We start from the raw sequence: 17,789 nt of genomic DNA on the forward strand, positions 1-17,789 counted from the left end.
TTGTACAGGCAAACCATGCTATACTATACTGTAGCTACTATACTTAATTCAGTGCTGGTCAGAGTCGCTTTCTCCATTGTATCTCAAAAAGTTGAAGAAGGTCCGTAAAACACTGGCCTTCAGTAAGGCTGGGAACTCATAATGGAGAGTGATGCAGACTACAGGCACCTGGGAATTGCTATACTCTATCAGAAATGTCCTGATGAACTGTTGTGAAGTCTTACTCCAGACAAAAGTAGCTCTCGCATGCATGGGCTCACAGCTTACTCACCTACACCACCAGGTAACTTGGGTATCTCCTGCTAACCAATGTACACTAAGTTTCTCTCCCTCTCTTTCTTCCGGCAAAATCTCCATCTGTAGAAGTTGTTCCCCAGTGTACTCTGGGTCATAAAAGTATCCCCTCGTATCCACAGTAACTAGCCCGTCATTGTCACTCAAGTCAAAATCAAGATGTTCAGACATGCTGAGGCGGAAGATCATGGCGCTGTAGCCAGAGCAAAATAGTGCTAAACACAGAGGCTTTCTAGACGAAAAAATGAAATGTTCAATGTAACGTGAGCCAGCACTGTTTTTTGTCCCATTTTTCACCTTAAAATCACTAAATCACCAGCAGCTATACCCACCTGTGGCTCTATATAGTCTAGCTCCCCCAAGTGCGCCCTGTTTAAGAGATCAACACACACTAATATCACTGGAGGCTCATGGAACTACTATTGCCAAGTACCTCATACAACCCAACTTCAAAAATACAGAAAAATTAACAGTGAAGGATCTGTGCACCTGTCTTATAAACACAACCCACCTCACTAACAAGGCTCACAGACTTAATTACAGCGATGGAAAGTTTTCTCTGTAACCTTCAGGGTTGTCTCCCTGCATACTAGTTTGAAAACTCTTACTGGAAACTGATGTTACATTGAGATGGCAGCATATTCCTTGTCAGTGGTAGGTGTTGAATGTGTATAGTCATGCCAAATCTGATTTCTTAACATCTAATTTTGTGGAATTTGGTAGGAAGCCTGATATGGGTCATGTCTCATTGATTACTTCACAGCTAATTTGCTACCAAGCCCTCCAACGCAAAAGCCAGTGTCAACTTGAGGCATTGCAATTCTGTGCAAGCCAGTGGACAAATTACGGGAGAAGAAGAGAGCGACCATTACACTTACATGGTTTGGAGTTCTAAAATTTCATGCACATTAACTGATTCAAAGATAATTACTAGATCTAAAGGCGCAGCATGGGCGTGTAATGTTGACACCATTAGCACTGGGACAAAGAGATAGTATCAGCTAAAATGTGACTGATCCTGCGATGTGACTATGTTCCATGAAAACAAAGAGATCAGATTCCTCCCCACAGCCAAGACCAACCAATATTTTCTGACGCCAGAGCAGCTCACACTAATTGAGAAAGATGGATACACTCCTACAGAGAATTGAATTAGCATGTTACACTACTACAAGAAGACTGCTGGGGATATAAGCAGAGGGGGTTTAGCCTGCTAATTGAGTTGGCAGAGGATCAGATGATTGCTAAAGCTTTCCATACTTCTCTTTGCAGTGGCACTTGTTATTAAAGGAAAAGTCTGTCACTTTTCAAAGATAGATCAACATCATTTACATGACTTTGCATATTTTCCTCAGATGAAGCAACTGAGGTCAATTAAAGGGAGAAAGTTCATATCCTTTCTGTTTCGAAATTGTCAAAGCAATCTAAAATACACTATATGAACAAAAGTATTTGGCCGACTGACCATTAGATTAACAGAGACCGTATGAGATTGTATTTAAAAACATGTACTTTATTGTGGTGTTGGCTCCTCTTTTGCAGCTTAAACAGCCTCCACTCTTATCAGACAGCTTTCATCAAGATTTTGGAATGTTACTGTGGGATTGTGTGCCCGTTCATTTTGTAGAGCATTTATGAGGTTGGGCACTGTTGTTTGACGGTGCAGGCCAGTCAAGTTCTTCCACAGTACACTCATCAAACCATGTCTTTACAGTCCTGCTTTGTACACTGGGACACAGTTGTGTTTGAATAAAAAAGGGCCTTCCCCAAACTGTCACCACAAAGTTGGAAGCATAGCATTGTCCAAAATGTTTTGGTATTCTGAAGCATTGCCCGTCAATAATTAAAAGGTATGGCCAAATATCTTTGTCCATATAGTGTATCATTAAAGGGGACCAAATTCTGTAAATTTCATTTTACTCCTTTTTCACTGCTACAAGAGTGTGGTATGAGTTACAATTTTGAAAATAAAGTATTATGAAGTCCATGTTGATGCAACCACCAAAAGTTAGAGCTGTTCCTTTAAAGGAAAAATGCAAACTCTTCAAGTTTCTTCACAGATGATGACTCATTTCCTGAAGTTTTATTTAATCTGTTGTAATCTTTTGCATTGTTGAGGTTTGGAAACCTGAACTTGGCCAAGAGGAATCCTCTTAGGAGTCTAGTAAAAACTGTCTGCAAAATCTCAGGGAGTTTGCAGACTAAGCCTCTGGCCATTTATAACATGCAGGTCCTAAGGAGGGCTAATGCTATACTGGATTGTCCAAATTATCTGCTTCAGAGTCAGTGTGAGCTTTTGGCCTCAGGCTGTCGTTTCAGGGCTCCTGTGAGGGAGACTAAAAGACTCCAGGTCTCATTAATCCCCAGTGCAATCTGTTTATCAAAGGTTAATTAGTGCTTTGGTTGCTCTTCTCGCTCTATCATTGCTCATTTGCACACATCCACATTGCACTTTGAACTACTCTGTAAATATTTTCACTTCAGTACAAGGTTTCCACTGATTTTATTTCTGATGTTGTTGATATTGTTCTCTTATATGTCTATATTCAACACCTCAATACAGAGATTATTTTGAGACTTTTTGCCTTTAATAAATGGGACAGCTGAAGATAAAGGAAATATCAAGAGAGAGTGGGGGAAAGCATGTATCTAACATGCACTAGGATCAGGATTTGAACCTGTGACAAGTGTGTCTGTCGAACCTGAGAGCTACAGGCCGGTGCTGCTGTAATAAATGAACAGCAGAGTTTCTCTGTGTTTTAATAAAGAAATGTTGTCTGGTTCTGCTGTTGCACAACAGCTACATATGTGCTTATAGCTACTAGGGCAGTAGCCATTGTAAACCCATCCGTAATGATTGCAAACTCATGTCAAAGCCGGTCAAGAGAAGAGTGAAAACATCATTGTTCATAGAGACTATTTAGACCTCAAACAATAAAGGTTCTGCAGTCATGTGATTCTGATGACGTGCAAATGTCCATTTGGGGTTAGGAAGTGGGGGCAGTCATTAGAAATGAACGGGAATGAAAGCAGTTGGTACTTGAAGCTCTAAATGTACTTGCATGCAGCAGTTAGAATCAATTTTTTTTACATGCATTGAGTACGATCCCTACACTTCACAAAAAGTGATTTTTTTTCCCCACACTTCAACCAATTTTCCTGGCATGGAGGCGATCAATATCACATTTTTTTCAGTCCTGCAGACCATCTAGCATCGTCTAGTCAGATGAAGGGAGACAAAAGTCATGAAGAGTCTTTTATTTACATGAAAGGCTAGCCGAGCCACTCTAACATATACTATAAATATCCCTCTTCTTGTTACAAACATGCTTTTAATTGAAATTTTGATGTGTCAACCGAATCAACCTTGTGGGGTGAGCGACTGACAAAAGATGTGCCATTCACAAATGAGTCTGTTCTATAAATGGCTCCTTAATGTGAGCCACAGCAGCTAGCTCCTGTTTGAGTGCCAGTTTCTTTCCTTCATCCTTTGTTGTTATTCAATCCACATATAAAAGCCAAACTGTTACCAGTGTTAATTTTGTCAACTAAAACTATGACTTAAAATGTTCTTCGACAGCCATTTTTCCATGACAAAAACTAGACTAAGACTAACAAAAAAAGGTCTGTGATGACTAAAACTGACAAAAAGTAAGTTTAGTTTTCATCAAGATGACTGAAACTAGTCTAAAATGTAATGTAGTTTTCGGCTGACATTCAAAATCCATGATAATTCTCCACTGTAGGTAAATCTGTCAAAAAACAATGCAGCTGTAGCTATTCTTCCTCTCAGCTGTAGAAAGCAGGGACCCAAGGTTTGGCAGGGTGCAGAGAACACACTTCCATGGTTTGGTACCATATTTAGGCCAGAGAATAAATGTTCAGACTAAAAGTAAGGACTTAAATATGAGGACTTTTTATGGACTAAAACTACACTAAAATATTTTTAGTTTTCGTCGACTAAAACTAGATTAAAACTATAAAGGGTAGAAATGACTAAAATGTCACTAAAACTAAAAGACATTTAATCTAAAGACTAAAACTAAGACTAAAATTAAAAATAACTGACTGTGACACAATGACTGTGACACAATGAAGAGTCATTTGAGAGCCAAACAACCAGCTCTGCTGAGTGGATCCAAATTATACGGATCTCTTAAAAGAGACAGATTTCCTGTCACAACCAGGGAGACAGGACGGACGTCAGCTATGGCAAGATCAGAGTTTGATATGCAAAGCTATATGAGTATAGTGTGACAATGCTAGTCCAGGCTACAAATGGAGCCCTCTTAATTCCTCCCTGCTGCCAGTTCTCTTTAAGTTTGTTTTTTCATTTTGCTTGAATATTTCACTAGTTTCAGTACATAAAAGTAGCTTTACAAATAGGAATGTTTTTACTGTCGCATTTTGAATGCTTGGAATATTCCTAAACAGCTAAGAACATGGCCTTTTTGGTCACATTTCTCTATGCAGGAATCCCTTCTTGCCCCCCATGGGGAGATCTCTGCTACTGCATGATATCATCTGCAAAGAACCTCTATTAAAATAAAAACACTGCCAATGAACTGCAGTGATCAACACTGTTGTTCAATGAGGCTTTACAAATCTAATCAGAAACTAAAAATATGTTATCACTAGAATTGTGCAACATGAAAAACCTAACTTTTCACATTTCAAAGTTACATATTCCTGAACTTTTCCTGTCTGTTTTGTAAATTCTCTAAATCTTCTCACCTTCTAGCCATACACCTGCTCATCAGGCAGATTTGACTTTCACATGTTCTAATTCATTTCTAAACAGGTCACTGAGGCTCCAAACTAAAACAAATTAAACATTTGCATATTAATGAAATCTAGTTTTTGTGCTCCCACAGGTAGACTTGGACCAAAGGTATTTTTTACAGCTTGATTTGTATTCAGAAATTCTCATTAGCATTAGTTACACAAGGAGGCCTTGGCTTGTTATAAAAGTCACACTGTCAAAACAGTGCGCACACACAAACACACAGGTATAAATAAAAGTGCTGGTGTGAATTCATACACACATTCAAAGGTAATTTAGGATTCTGCCCTTTGTTTGTTCCCTCTCTGACATTTCTTTTTTTCTTTTATAGCAGTGAGCAGTAAACACAAGAGAAAGGTGATTACACTTTGATAACTTCACTTCAATAATTTATCCCTGACTCTAGTTCAGATATGCAGCTCTATAAAATAAACTACAGTAACAAGAGAAATTAATGTTTAAGCATCTTCAGTTAACACCTCTTATGTGTTTTGTCAGCTCTACTCTGGAGTGTTAAAGACAGATTTTCAAACTACTTCAAGTGAGGAAACTTCAGGTTCAAGTTGAGCAAAATGTGCTTTGGAATTGTGGAGTCTCACCTGTGACTGGTGTTCTTCGTTCTTGTAGACACCCTGAACCTGCAGCAGGTTTTTGGCAACACCCACACAAGGCAGCCCTGACAGCACTCCAAGATGACAGGCAAGGCCAAACTCTGCACGGACCAAGCAGTGATAATGTCAGATCCAGATCAAAACAGAGATCAAAACCACATTATGTTACACACAGCCCACAGTGAAGTTTTAACAAACATTACTGGGACCACTAAGGTGTGCAGATGAGCATTTCTCATCCAGGACGTTAGACTGACCACATGAGGAACAATTCAATTTTAGTCCAGCTTAACTTTGGGTTTCCTCTTGTTCTGATAGTCGCTTAAGGGAAGAGTAAGGTATTTGGTATTATCTGACATCTGACAGTGAAATTCATAAAATCATTAAGTAACTTGAACTACCTTATGATAACTAATAAGTATTCACCTATGCTTCAGTGATGAAGAATTGCTTGCTCTTCACTTTCCACAGTGGCATCATTACCCCAAACACATAAAACTGTCCATACTGGGGAGGTGTAGGGAAGGATTCTCTACTATTGCACATGTATACTGGGATATAAACATCTCAGAAGCAACATTTCGCAGCTTAAAGTGCATTCAGAGAATATTCAGACCCCCTTCGCTTTTTGTCAATTTTGACATGTTGCAGCCTGAAGCCACAATCCTGTAAATTCATTTATTCTCTCATGTATTTACACTCAGTACTCCATCATGACAAAGTGAAAACAGAATTTGAGATTTTTTTGCAAATGTATTAAAACTGAAAAACTTAAATATCATTGTAATAAGTATTCAGTACTCAGTTGAAGCACCACTAGTAGCAATTACAGCCTTGAGTCCTGTTGAATATGATAAAACTAGCTTTGCACACCTGGATTAGGGGATTTTCTGCCATTCTTCTTTCACAACTTTCCTCTCAAGCTCAGTATGATCGGATGTGGATCGGTTTTTATTAAGGATACCTCTGTACTTTGTTCCATTCAGATTTCACTCAACACTGACCAGTCTCAGTCCCTGCTGCTGAGAGACACCCCCACAGCATGATGCTGCCACCACTGTGCTTCACTGTTCGGATGATACTGGGCAGGTGATGAGCAGTGTCTGATTTCCTCTGGACAAAACATTTAGAATTGAGGCCAAACAAGTCTTGGTTCTTCAGTCCAAGAACCTTGTTTTTCGCAGCCAGAGAATCCTTTAAGTGCTTTTTTGCACACTCCAAGTGGTCAGATTGGTGGAGGGCTGCTGTGATGGTTGTTCTTCTGGAACTTTGTCCCATCTCCACACAGGATCTCTGGAGCTCAGTCAGAGTGACCATCAGGTTCTTGGTTGTCTCTCTTACTAAAGCCTTTCTACCCCAGTTGCTCAGTTTGGCCAGGCGACCAGTTCTTGGAAGAGTCCATATTGTTCTTAGCTGTACTTGTATACACCATGTAATTTTGACTGACTGCTTTGTGTCTTAACTTGTTGCTTCATGGACTGTTGAAAGCACTTTGTAAACTTTGTAAGTGCTATACAAACATCATTATTATTTTTAGGTAGAGCTTGACTTACCTCTGTAGTGGAAGAGACCATTCCCATCCACAAACACCACCTGTTGAGAGGACAACACAAAGACATCAGGGATTTATTTACCTGTGGTACAAAATGGAAATTAGGGATTCCTGATATTGTTTTTGTCAATGTCCAATATTCCAGTCTTTCCAAACTTATTTAAGCCAATACCAACACAGATATTTGCATACATTGTTTTACTGTAAAGAACACAAAGTGTCTCCTGTGCAGAGAGAGGCTGAGTCAAGCTGAGCTGAGAGAGGAACAGGGATGGAGATCATCTGGTAGTTGTTTTGCATTTGGGGCTTCATTGGGCAATGTATTGTGCAATATATTGGGCGACCAATATATTGGCTTTAAAAATAAGCAGGAATTTGCATATCTGTCATCATTTTTATCATTATGATGCATGCAATCATGCAACCCTAACAGAAATGCATTTTTTAGTTGTTAAGTTCAGAGCTTGAGCTTCTGGTGCTCTGTACATATTTTCTACTAACAGACTTTTCCAAAGCAGATATTTGATGCATCACAGCCAGACAACTCCAGGTGTAATAAATGATATCAATCAGATCTGCATGGACACTTACAGGAACACACTGCACAGAGCATGAGTGTTATTATTGTTATTAGTTTCATCCCTCCTAGTCCTGATACAGCATGTCCGCATGCCTACTAATGCATGTTTTATCACCCACAGAGTTACCTCTGTTTCCTTCTGTTCTGTCACACACAGAAGGAAACAGCAGAGTGATTTTATCCTGAACTTCAGAAGGTTAAGTTAGAAAGAGGCAAGCTGTTCAGACTGATACGCTAACTCTTCCAGCTCCAGCACAGCGATGAAATCTTGATGCCAAAGGTGACTCTGCAGATATATTTCAGTATTAAATCAGAAGTGACCGGGTATAACTCACTTCAAAGGTTGCAGATAAAGGGAGCAGTGGCTGCGTCTGCCCAGGGTTAAATGTCAGCGCAAGTAAAATTCAGTGTGTGTGGTAAAAGAGAGACAAAGTGGGAGGGAGCGGGGGAGGCGTGTGGGCCGTGACAAACAGAAGTGAGTGGGTGAGGATGAATATGAGAGAACTGTTACGGAAAATTGTGAGAAAGAGAGAAGAGCTTTTTAACACGAGCTAAAATGTATTCAGTTTGTCTAATGTGCTTGAAGTACTGTGAGGTTTACAGCATTTAGACAAACCTGATGCACACAGTGAGTTCTGTAGTCAGTCTTTTTAGTTGTGGCATTATATTATTGCCCATTTTATGTCTGAATATCCACTCATTCCACTCTTCTGTTTATAATTAAAATGTTAATTCCATCAGCATAAATACAGCAAAAAAGACTTATCTACTACTTTTTTCCATGAGGAAGACAAGCTTAAAGTAAATCTTTGAAAATAAGCTCTAATGAGAGGAAGTGTCATTTCTGCTATGCAGAATATGCACAACAACCAATAAAAGCAAACAGACCAGGCATCACCAACCTGATGTTTGCTTTTACAACTCATAACATAAACACAACTATACCTTCATTTCAGCCACCTCCATTCTTTGACTCTTTTAAAAAATGTTGTTTTATGTTTGCTGCTACTGTAACACACTGTGATGGTTTTAATTGGCCAGACTTTTCCTCTGTTTTTATTTCTAGAGTGCCAGCCAAGGGTCAACATGGCAAAAGTTGTTTTAAGTCACTTAAAGCCACATTTTTTTTGCAAAACCAACAAAAAGGATGTAGGAGTTAAAAACTCAACAACCACCTATAAGGAGAAAAAAATGAAACCTATTACGTTTTCATTTAAATAGGAAATTTTATATTAATTTAAAAATAGAAGCCGGGACATCCAACCAAGTATTTGATGGTCCTCCAAGTCTATGCTTCCCAAGAGCCCAGTGGCTTCCATAATTCCATAATCAAATGAAAGATTGCTGCCAAAATTGTTTCAACTCACTACAGAGTAAAGGGTCTAAATACTCTTGTCAATGTGACATTTCAGGTTTTTTCTTTTTAATAAATTTGTAAAAAAGTCTAAAACTCTGTTTCTCTTTGTCATGATGGAGTACTGAGTTTAGATTAATAAGAGAAAAAATCATTTACAGGATTGTAGCATTAGGCTGCAACATCAGCAAATTTAAAAAAAGGAACGGGGTCTGAATACTTCCTGAATGCCCTGTAAAAACACAGACAAAGTTCAGATTTGAGGATTTCTTTTTTTAACCAAAATCTAAAATCTATGTGCCAAGGAATTTACAACTAAGTAATTTTTTTATGATTACAGACATGAGATCAGTCTGTATGCACAAATAAATAAGATACAGCATGCAAATATATATGATTATTTTGCTAAAAAAAAAAATTCCCAAACTTTTCATAAATGTATCACTTTAATTTTTTGTGAAAACTTGTTTTAATTTGTGGTGATACTCTTCCACAATGACATCATTGCCTGAGGCTAGATAAGAGTCCAAATAGTGTTTTAATTGTGCCAATGAGTTTTCTAAAAAGTTCACCAAGAACAGAGTCCTATGTGAAGAATATAGAGTAGAGAATGAGTGTGTTATTTCCAACACAACCTGTGTTTGTTCTACCACTGAAGTCACATTTGATCACACAAGTTTCTGTGAGATCTTGTGTGGGAAATTTTCACGGTGAGATTGTTACTACAGATGGCATTTGATCTCAAGTATAGTCGAGTTGTTGAGTGTGTGCCTTCAGAGGACTATAAGATGAAAAATCATTTGAACCTGTTCTCATGTCTGAGGTCTCCCATGTTTTTAAAATTGTTCAGGATCTGAAAATTGTTAAGTATATGGCAGTGCTTAGTGCTGAGCTGATGCACATTTGAAAAAACATGATTTCTCCACTGTGTGTACAACAGAGGTGAGGAAGAAGGAAGAGCGTGCATGTGTGCAAACATGTCTGCAGACTTGCAGGAAGCTGACCTGGGGAAGAAGTTCAGGTTGGTTTCTCTCCAGCCGCTGCAGAGCCTCCAGGAGGAACGGGGTTTCTCTAAATGCCAGGAAACCAGCGATGTACGGAGCTGTCAGGGTCACCATCTGACTGTCGTCATACAGCACCTGGGTAAGGATGGGGGACAGAAACTGGTTAAGATTTGTAAATACTCTATGACTCTATTCCTGTCAAACAAACTAGCTGAGTCTGTGAAGATTAAGAAAGTTATAAGGCCTTATGGGTCCATCCATACTAGTCTGTATTGTAACTGTGCAGCATACTGTTCTTGTTCCTGCTCACACGCTATGATTCCCCCTTTATTCATGACAGCTCTGGATCAGAAAACATACATCTGTGGCTCTGAATGAAGCAGTCAGGGCGCAGGTGCTGCTGGCTTTGGTCGAATGGGTCCAACCAAGAAGTACACAGCCCGTGTGAAATCACAACTAACTGCCATCTGGCACAAAGTGAAACATCTGTTCCTTCATGTTGATTTACACACATACTCAAGTTATTTTGCTCTGGCTACCTGCTTTGTTTATAAGTGGAGGCTGTTGTAAAATTAAGTTTTACAGCTTCAAATTAAATTACCATTTTTTGTGCACTATATAATACAATTTAATTCTGTAAATCTGTAAGTATGTGGACAGCAACACATTTATTTATTTATTATCATAGTTGGTTCTTTTTATCACCACAATGAATTTGAAATAAAATCATCAAGAAGTGAGTGAGCTGTGGATTTTCAGCTTTAATTTAAGGGGTTTCACAAACATCTGCCATTAACCATTTAAGGAACTATTCAGAGTACCCCCATTATCAGGGCCTCATAAGTATCTGGACAAATTTTTATAAGCTGTTAATACTTGGATTAATCTCCTATATAGTCAATGACTGCCTGAGCCCATGAGCATCACCAAAGTCTGAGTTTCCTCCCTGGAGATGCTTGGCCAGGCCTTTACTGCAGCTTCTATCAGCTTTTGCTTGTTTATGGGTCTTTCAGCCTTCAGTTTTGTCCTCAATAACTGAAAAAAACTATAGTTTTTAGTTGTCTTCTGTGGTTCTCAAGGCTGTTTGATTTTACTGAACTTACTTTCTATTCTTTTTTAAGAATGGACAAAACTGTGGATTTGTCCACTCTTGAAGTAACGAGGGGTCAGATCACACTTGGCCATGGAAATGCTTCTCAGTTAATTGTCCAAATGCTTTTGTGGTCCTAGGGGGGTACTCTGAATTAAATGGTTATAATTCCTAAATGGTAAATGCCCTAATTTGGTGAAACCTTCGATATTAAAGCTGAAAGTCTACACTTCAGTCATCTATTGATTGTGGACCTAACCCTTCGGAAGTAATTTCCAGGAGACCCTCAGCACTGGCTATATTTTAATAAGTTTAGGAATAAAAGCACTGCAGCTTTAAGAAAGGGTAATCCAATTACTATATACACGATATGGACAAAAGTAGCCATGCAGTCTCCATTTGCAAACATTCATGATACAAAATGGGTTGTTCCAAAGAGCTCAGTCACTTCAAGCATGGTACTGTGATGGATGCCACCCTTGCAATAAGGACGTTTATGAAATTTCATCCCTGCTGGATTGATTGATTGATTTAATTTTATTATTGTGTCATGCATAAATAATATGCCCAGCCCAAATAGGCTTACAAGACACCATAATCTTTACAGAAAGACCAGAAACCAAAAGTAGACTCTCAATAATATAGTGGACTAGTTTAACAAACCATCCTGATGCTTCTTCCAGGCTTTGGCAGCAAAAGAGTCTAACTTATAAGCATTAAAAGTAAACAACTATTCCATCCTGTCATCATCATTGCTTCAAAATATTTCAGGATTTTTGACAGACATTTCATTCATCAAGGTAATCTTAAATCATCATAGAAAGGACATTACAGAGGAAAATGAGATTCATTCTCGGCCCCACCTAAATCACCGAGTTCACGCAATCTCTGCTCCTCAGGGATGTTTTTAAAACTGCCAACTTCGAGAGCCAGTGGAAGGATTCCTGTTCGTAACTGGGCAACCAAAGATCTCTGACTTCTTGTTAGATTAGCTTTAACATAAAATTCAGTGCCATAATCAGCATTTGAATATGTCCTTAATTCAAGTTTCACCAAGACATCGTTTAACCATTTATATTCAAATATAGATAGTAACTTTTTTCTCATTTAGTTAATGCTGCATGGGAAATTATTTCTATATACATATTGTAACTCAGCTTCAGCAAAAACGGCATGAAGCTCTGCAGCCCATGAAGAATTCTCAACTCTACTCCAAAGAAAACAATTTTCTTATTGATCCTGTTATCAGGCATATATCAGGCATATTTTGTTTTTTGCTCTTTCTGTAATTACCTGCCTTAGGACAATGGATGAAATTTAGCTATTGTGCTAGTTCCAGCATTTTTACATTGACATGTTTTGGGAAAATGTTGATTGATGTGCACTGTTCTAATCAAATAAATACATTAATAATAATAATAATAATAATAAAATGATTCCATAGTCGACTGTAAGTGATATTTTTAGAAAGAGGAAGCATTTAGGAACAACAGCAACTCCACGAGGGCCAATGACTGCTGAGGCACATGGTGTGTAAAAGCTGCCAATGCTCTGCTGATTCCATAGCTGAAGAATTCAAAACTTCCTCTGGCATGAATCTAAGCACCAAAACTGTGCAGCGGGAACTTCATGGAATGGGTTTCCTTGGCTAAGTAGCTGCATGCAAGCCTCATATCACCAAGTCCAATGCCAAGCATTAGATGGAATGGGCTAAGGCACACCGACACTGGATGCGGGAACAGTGGAAACTTGTTCTCTGGGGTGTGATGAATTACGCTTCTCTGTTTAGCAGTCAGACTGGTGAGTGTGTGTGGTTGGTGTGTGCTGGGAGAAAGTTACCTGCCTGACTGCATTGTGCCAACTGTAAAGCTGACTATCAGCACCCCAGGGCACCAAAAGCTCAGTAGCAAGAGCAAAATAAGCTGTTTGGCTTTGGCAGAAATGATTGAGCACATTTTTCATGGGTACAACCAACATACTCTGCAGACATGTCCTTACTTTTACAAATTTAAATTGTGCAGGAAAAGGAGCACAGCTTGGTAGTTAAACTATTTTGTTATGTCAACAACAGGAATAAAGTAGCCGGCCATAATTAAGACTAGTCGCTTGTTTGGCTGACAGCTGGTACTTGTGGAAAGCCCCGCTGTTAACAATTTGTGCTCCTTAAATAACTAAATATTTCTTTATTTCAACTCAGTTTAACTGTTTTTTTTTCTCTTGCTAATAGTATTTGTGCCACTCTGTTGCTGCAAACAAAAACTCTCAAACTTATGACTCATGATTACCTTCTTACTATCCACTGCAAAATCAGCCAATCTAAGGGGCTCACATGTTTTACTGTCACAACTATTGGCCCATTTAAAATTCAAGGTTCCAGAAACTGTCACACCTAGTGAAAACACCCTTTAGGGAATCCTACAGCAGCATCTAAAAGTAAGACATGAAAAAGCTCTGATTTGTATAAAGAGCCAAGTCCATGTCATTGAAAACAAGGGTGTTTTCTGAAAAGTGTGGTGAACTCATGTTTGAAACTAGCTATTTTAATGCTAACTGAACATTGTTTATTACTCTCTGTGTTACCCCACAGCAGTAGACACACTGTGCATCAAGTAATCAGGATTGGAGAGTATCACAGATGGCTGTAAGTGACAGTGTTGTTGTTAAATTGAAGGCATGTAGGGAACATAATCGCATTACTGGATGGCATTTCTGGACAGCACTTTATTAGCATTACTGGGTCCATGTATCAACAACACGCAGTGACAAATGTCATTAATTATAACAGGATGTGTAATAAGAAGTAGCCAGCAGCCCACACTAATGCACAGATAAATACTTCGATAGAGAAATTCTTGTGAAAGGCTGCAGGAAAGAGAAAACTGAGACTGCCAAGGTCGATAAGCAACAGCCAGTTTAACAATAATCAAGCTTAAGCAGAATGATGAATTGAGCCTTGGCTGTGATGAGGAATATTATTGATTTTTTATGATCTGAAGAATTTGACCTGAAAAAATGTATAGGATGAAATTCTTTTCAAATACAAAAAGCTCTGCTATGTAATTTCATAGTTAATACTTGATCCTATTTTGTATTTAACAGTGTTTTGGCATTTTCATAGAGAATAATAAGACATTTGCATTGTAACTCTGCTATGGAAGGTACATTTTTATATATGGTTATCTTTGATCCTCCAACCATTCACCTAAACACAAGATCCGAAAATGACTCACAATGTTCATATGGACAAAGTGAGTAAAGAGGTTTATTTCATTGAGGATATCTCTGTACTTTGCCCTATTCAGCTTTCCCTCAACCCTGACCAGTCTCCCAGTCTCTGTTGCTGAAAAACACCCCAACAGCATGATGCTGTCACCACCATGCTTCACTGCTGGGATAGTATTGGGCAGGTGATGAGCGGTGCCTGGTTTACTCCAGACATCATGTCTAGAACTACGGCCAAACAGTTCAATCATGGTTTCATCAGACCAGATAACCTTGTTTCTCACAGTCTGAGAGACCTTCAGGCACCTCTAAAGGCCGGCTCAGACTACATGATTTTTTTGGTCGTTCAGAACAGCACCATGTCGGACTATACAACAAAAATTTTGTCCCGTCTTGGCCAACAACCTGGCCACACTACAAGAGTATTCCTGACTGCTCAACGTATGCGCTCTGTTAGATTGTAGCGGTCTTTGGCTCATTAAAAAATGAAAATAAGAAATAATTATGGATTGTATTATGGATAACAGTTATTGATGTGTCAAGAGGAGGACAATATGGACTGGCTCTTTTTTGGATAGGACTTAAGGTATGCATGTAGTAATGTAAATAAAATGAAATAAGATTTACACATTATTTTTAGAGAATAAAATAAGATAAATAGTGGTAAAACTTGTAAATGATGATGCAAAGATAAGGAGCAAATGCCCTCCTGTTAGTAGACGTCAGGATTCACATTGTTGATATAGACAACGACATACTAGTCTTGTTGAATCGTGGTCGTGGTTGTGAGGCTTCTTGGATGTGTTATTAATTATGTCACACTAAAAGACCGTTTGTTATTCCTGACACCCTAAATCGGGCCCGAGTTTTGACGATGAGCCGCGGCGTTGCAGTCGGACTTAGATCTGGCTGAATTTGTGTAGTCTGAGCCGGCCTTAAGCGGGCTTTCATCAAGACACTCTGCTTTAAAGCCCAGATCGTTGAAGGGCTGTAGTGATGTTTGTCTCTGGGTTTTGTGCCATCTCCACACAGGATCCACGGAGGCCTTCCTCCCTGGATTGTTCAGTTCGGCCAGGAGAAAAGCTCTTGGAGAGTCCTGGTCATGCCTAACTTCTTCCATTTAAGCTCTTGGGAACCTTCAGTGCAACAGAAATGTTTTTGCAGCCTTCCCCTGATCTGTGCCTTGAAACAATCCTGTCTCTGAACTCTGCAGGCAGTTCCTTTGACCTCATGGCTCAGTTTTTGCTCTGACATGCATTGTCAGCGGCGAGGCCTTGTATAGGTTGCGCCTTTCCGAATCATGTACTATCAATTTTATTTACCACTGGTGGACTCCAATCAAGACATCAGGAGAAGCATTTCTGCAACAATCAAGAGAAGTAGAAGGAACCTGAACTAAATTTCAAGTGTTGTTGCAAAGGGTCTGAATACTTATGCCAATGGGATATTTTGTTTGTCATTATGGGGCACTAAGTGTAGATTGATAAGAGAAAAAAATGGATTTAAACTATTGTAGCATTAGGCTTCAAGATAACAAAATTAATAAAAAGGGAAGCAGGTCTGAATACTTTCTGAATGCACTGTATGCACCTCATAGTGGGAGACTATATCTGTTGGACGGATGGAAGGGTCTCACGAGGTAGGACAGGACATAAAAAGAAAGACGCCGTTCTTTGGACAAGTCAAAAGCTAGGATGGGGAAATTTGTTTCAGGGCTTTTTTTAAGCTTTTTTAAGGCAGTGGACAGTGTTGGGAACCAAGTTGAGAAAGAGTGGGGGATGATATGAGGGGGCTGTAATCAGTGGTAGAGTTGATTATCTTTCAACTGAAAGGTCAGGGGTTTGATCCCCAGCTCCTGCAGTCACATGTTAATGTGTCCTTAGGCATGACACTTAGCCCAAATTCCTCCTACTGCTGCATTAGTGGTGTGTGACTGTGTATGGATGCTATGAATGGGATTAGTTTTTACTGATAGCCCCTTTACATAGCAGCCATCATCTTTAGCGTGTGAATATGGAGTGAATGGGTAAGTGTGACCTCTGGTGTAAAAAGCAATATGAGAAGTTAGACAACTAGGAATGTGCCATAGAGGATCAAAACTAGTTACCGTTTACATGCATGAAAGGAGCCACAGGCTTAGAGGGCAACAGGTTCTGCAAATGGTATGCATGGATATAACCATTAAGACAATTAAATTATTCACATCATTTCAGTTGCTGGCAATTGGTGCCAGAGCATGGTGGCCTCTTGCATGACTAAAAAAATCAGTCATATAAGAGTACATTTATAGTGATTAAGTCTCAGCAGGAAATTACTTAACCTGACCTTGATTACAACAGTCTAAATAACAGGATAAGGGTAATAACAAAACATTGAAACTATTTTACAACATGATATATATTGTTGTATTATCATGGATGCTGATCTGATCTTTCTTGTTTCAGTGAAATACACAGTTTACTCAGACAAAAATGAGTGTTCTGTTATGTCAGTGATAGGGCCCTGCTGTTTAAACCTGACTCCACTAGAGGGCAGCAGAGTACATGGATTTCTTTGTTCATATGAAATTACTTGGTATAGAAAGTGAATGGACAGTTCACCTCTAGGTCAGGGTAGCTGAGCACCACCAGCTGAGCACAGGCGTTCACATCATCCCCTTTGATGAAGGAGAGATCCACTCCTCCAACACGCTCCAGGCCAGAGAAGTCTGGACTCTTCTGCCACTCCTCAGTGTCCTCCTCCACCACCTGCTGCCTGAGATGGGCCTGCTCACTGCACAGAAAACACAAGGTTTAACAGAGCATCACTGCACAAGGATCAAAATGCAAGACACATTAGAAAAAAATACAGTGGAAGTAAATCATGAATATATACTGTATAAATCTATTTATAAGGCAGTCTGGACAAAAGATCAATTAGATACTGGTCTCGGCTTAAGCCCTTTCCTTAATGCCCTTTTCCCACCAAAATCACACTAATCCTCTATTGCACTTAATACAATACATTCCCAATTAATGAAGAAAAATGAAAAAAGTGATATTTTCTGTTGTTTCAGGCAGTTCATATTAAGGATGCATGATATTATCGCCGTGGTATCGGTATAGAACAACTGGTATCGGCAGATTGAAAAAAAAAAATACTGCCTGTATTTGGGGAAACTTCTGCCTGTATCAGCTGCATATTGGCCACACATATAAATGAGTAATCGAAGCTTTAGGCTGGATGAACAGACATGAGTCAGCTCAAGTCTTTTATTTTCCTTTATGATTATTCTAAACTTTAGCTGTGTTTTAAGGACT

General features: G+C 39.1%; 1 protein-coding gene across 1 annotated transcript in view; it reads right to left on the bottom strand.

The window, feature by feature from the left end:
* Window positions 1-17,789, bottom strand: part of LOC121508565 (endonuclease V-like) — a 161,511-nt gene that overhangs the window by 143,036 nt on the left and 686 nt on the right. Inside the window, exons 2-5 of the mRNA XM_041785499.1 lie at window positions 17,091-17,262; window positions 10,179-10,313; window positions 7,242-7,281; window positions 5,677-5,789 (exon numbers count right to left, since the gene is read on the bottom strand). Coding sequence (XP_041641433.1) covers window positions 5,677-5,789; window positions 7,242-7,281; window positions 10,179-10,313; window positions 17,091-17,262 — 460 coding nt within the window. The remainder of the gene's footprint in view (window positions 1-5,676; window positions 5,790-7,241; window positions 7,282-10,178; window positions 10,314-17,090; window positions 17,263-17,789) is intronic.

Source organism: Cheilinus undulatus, linkage group 4 (genome assembly GCF_018320785.1).
Source record: "Cheilinus undulatus linkage group 4, ASM1832078v1, whole genome shotgun sequence".
Taxonomy (NCBI): Eukaryota; Metazoa; Chordata; class Actinopteri; order Labriformes; family Labridae; genus Cheilinus; species Cheilinus undulatus.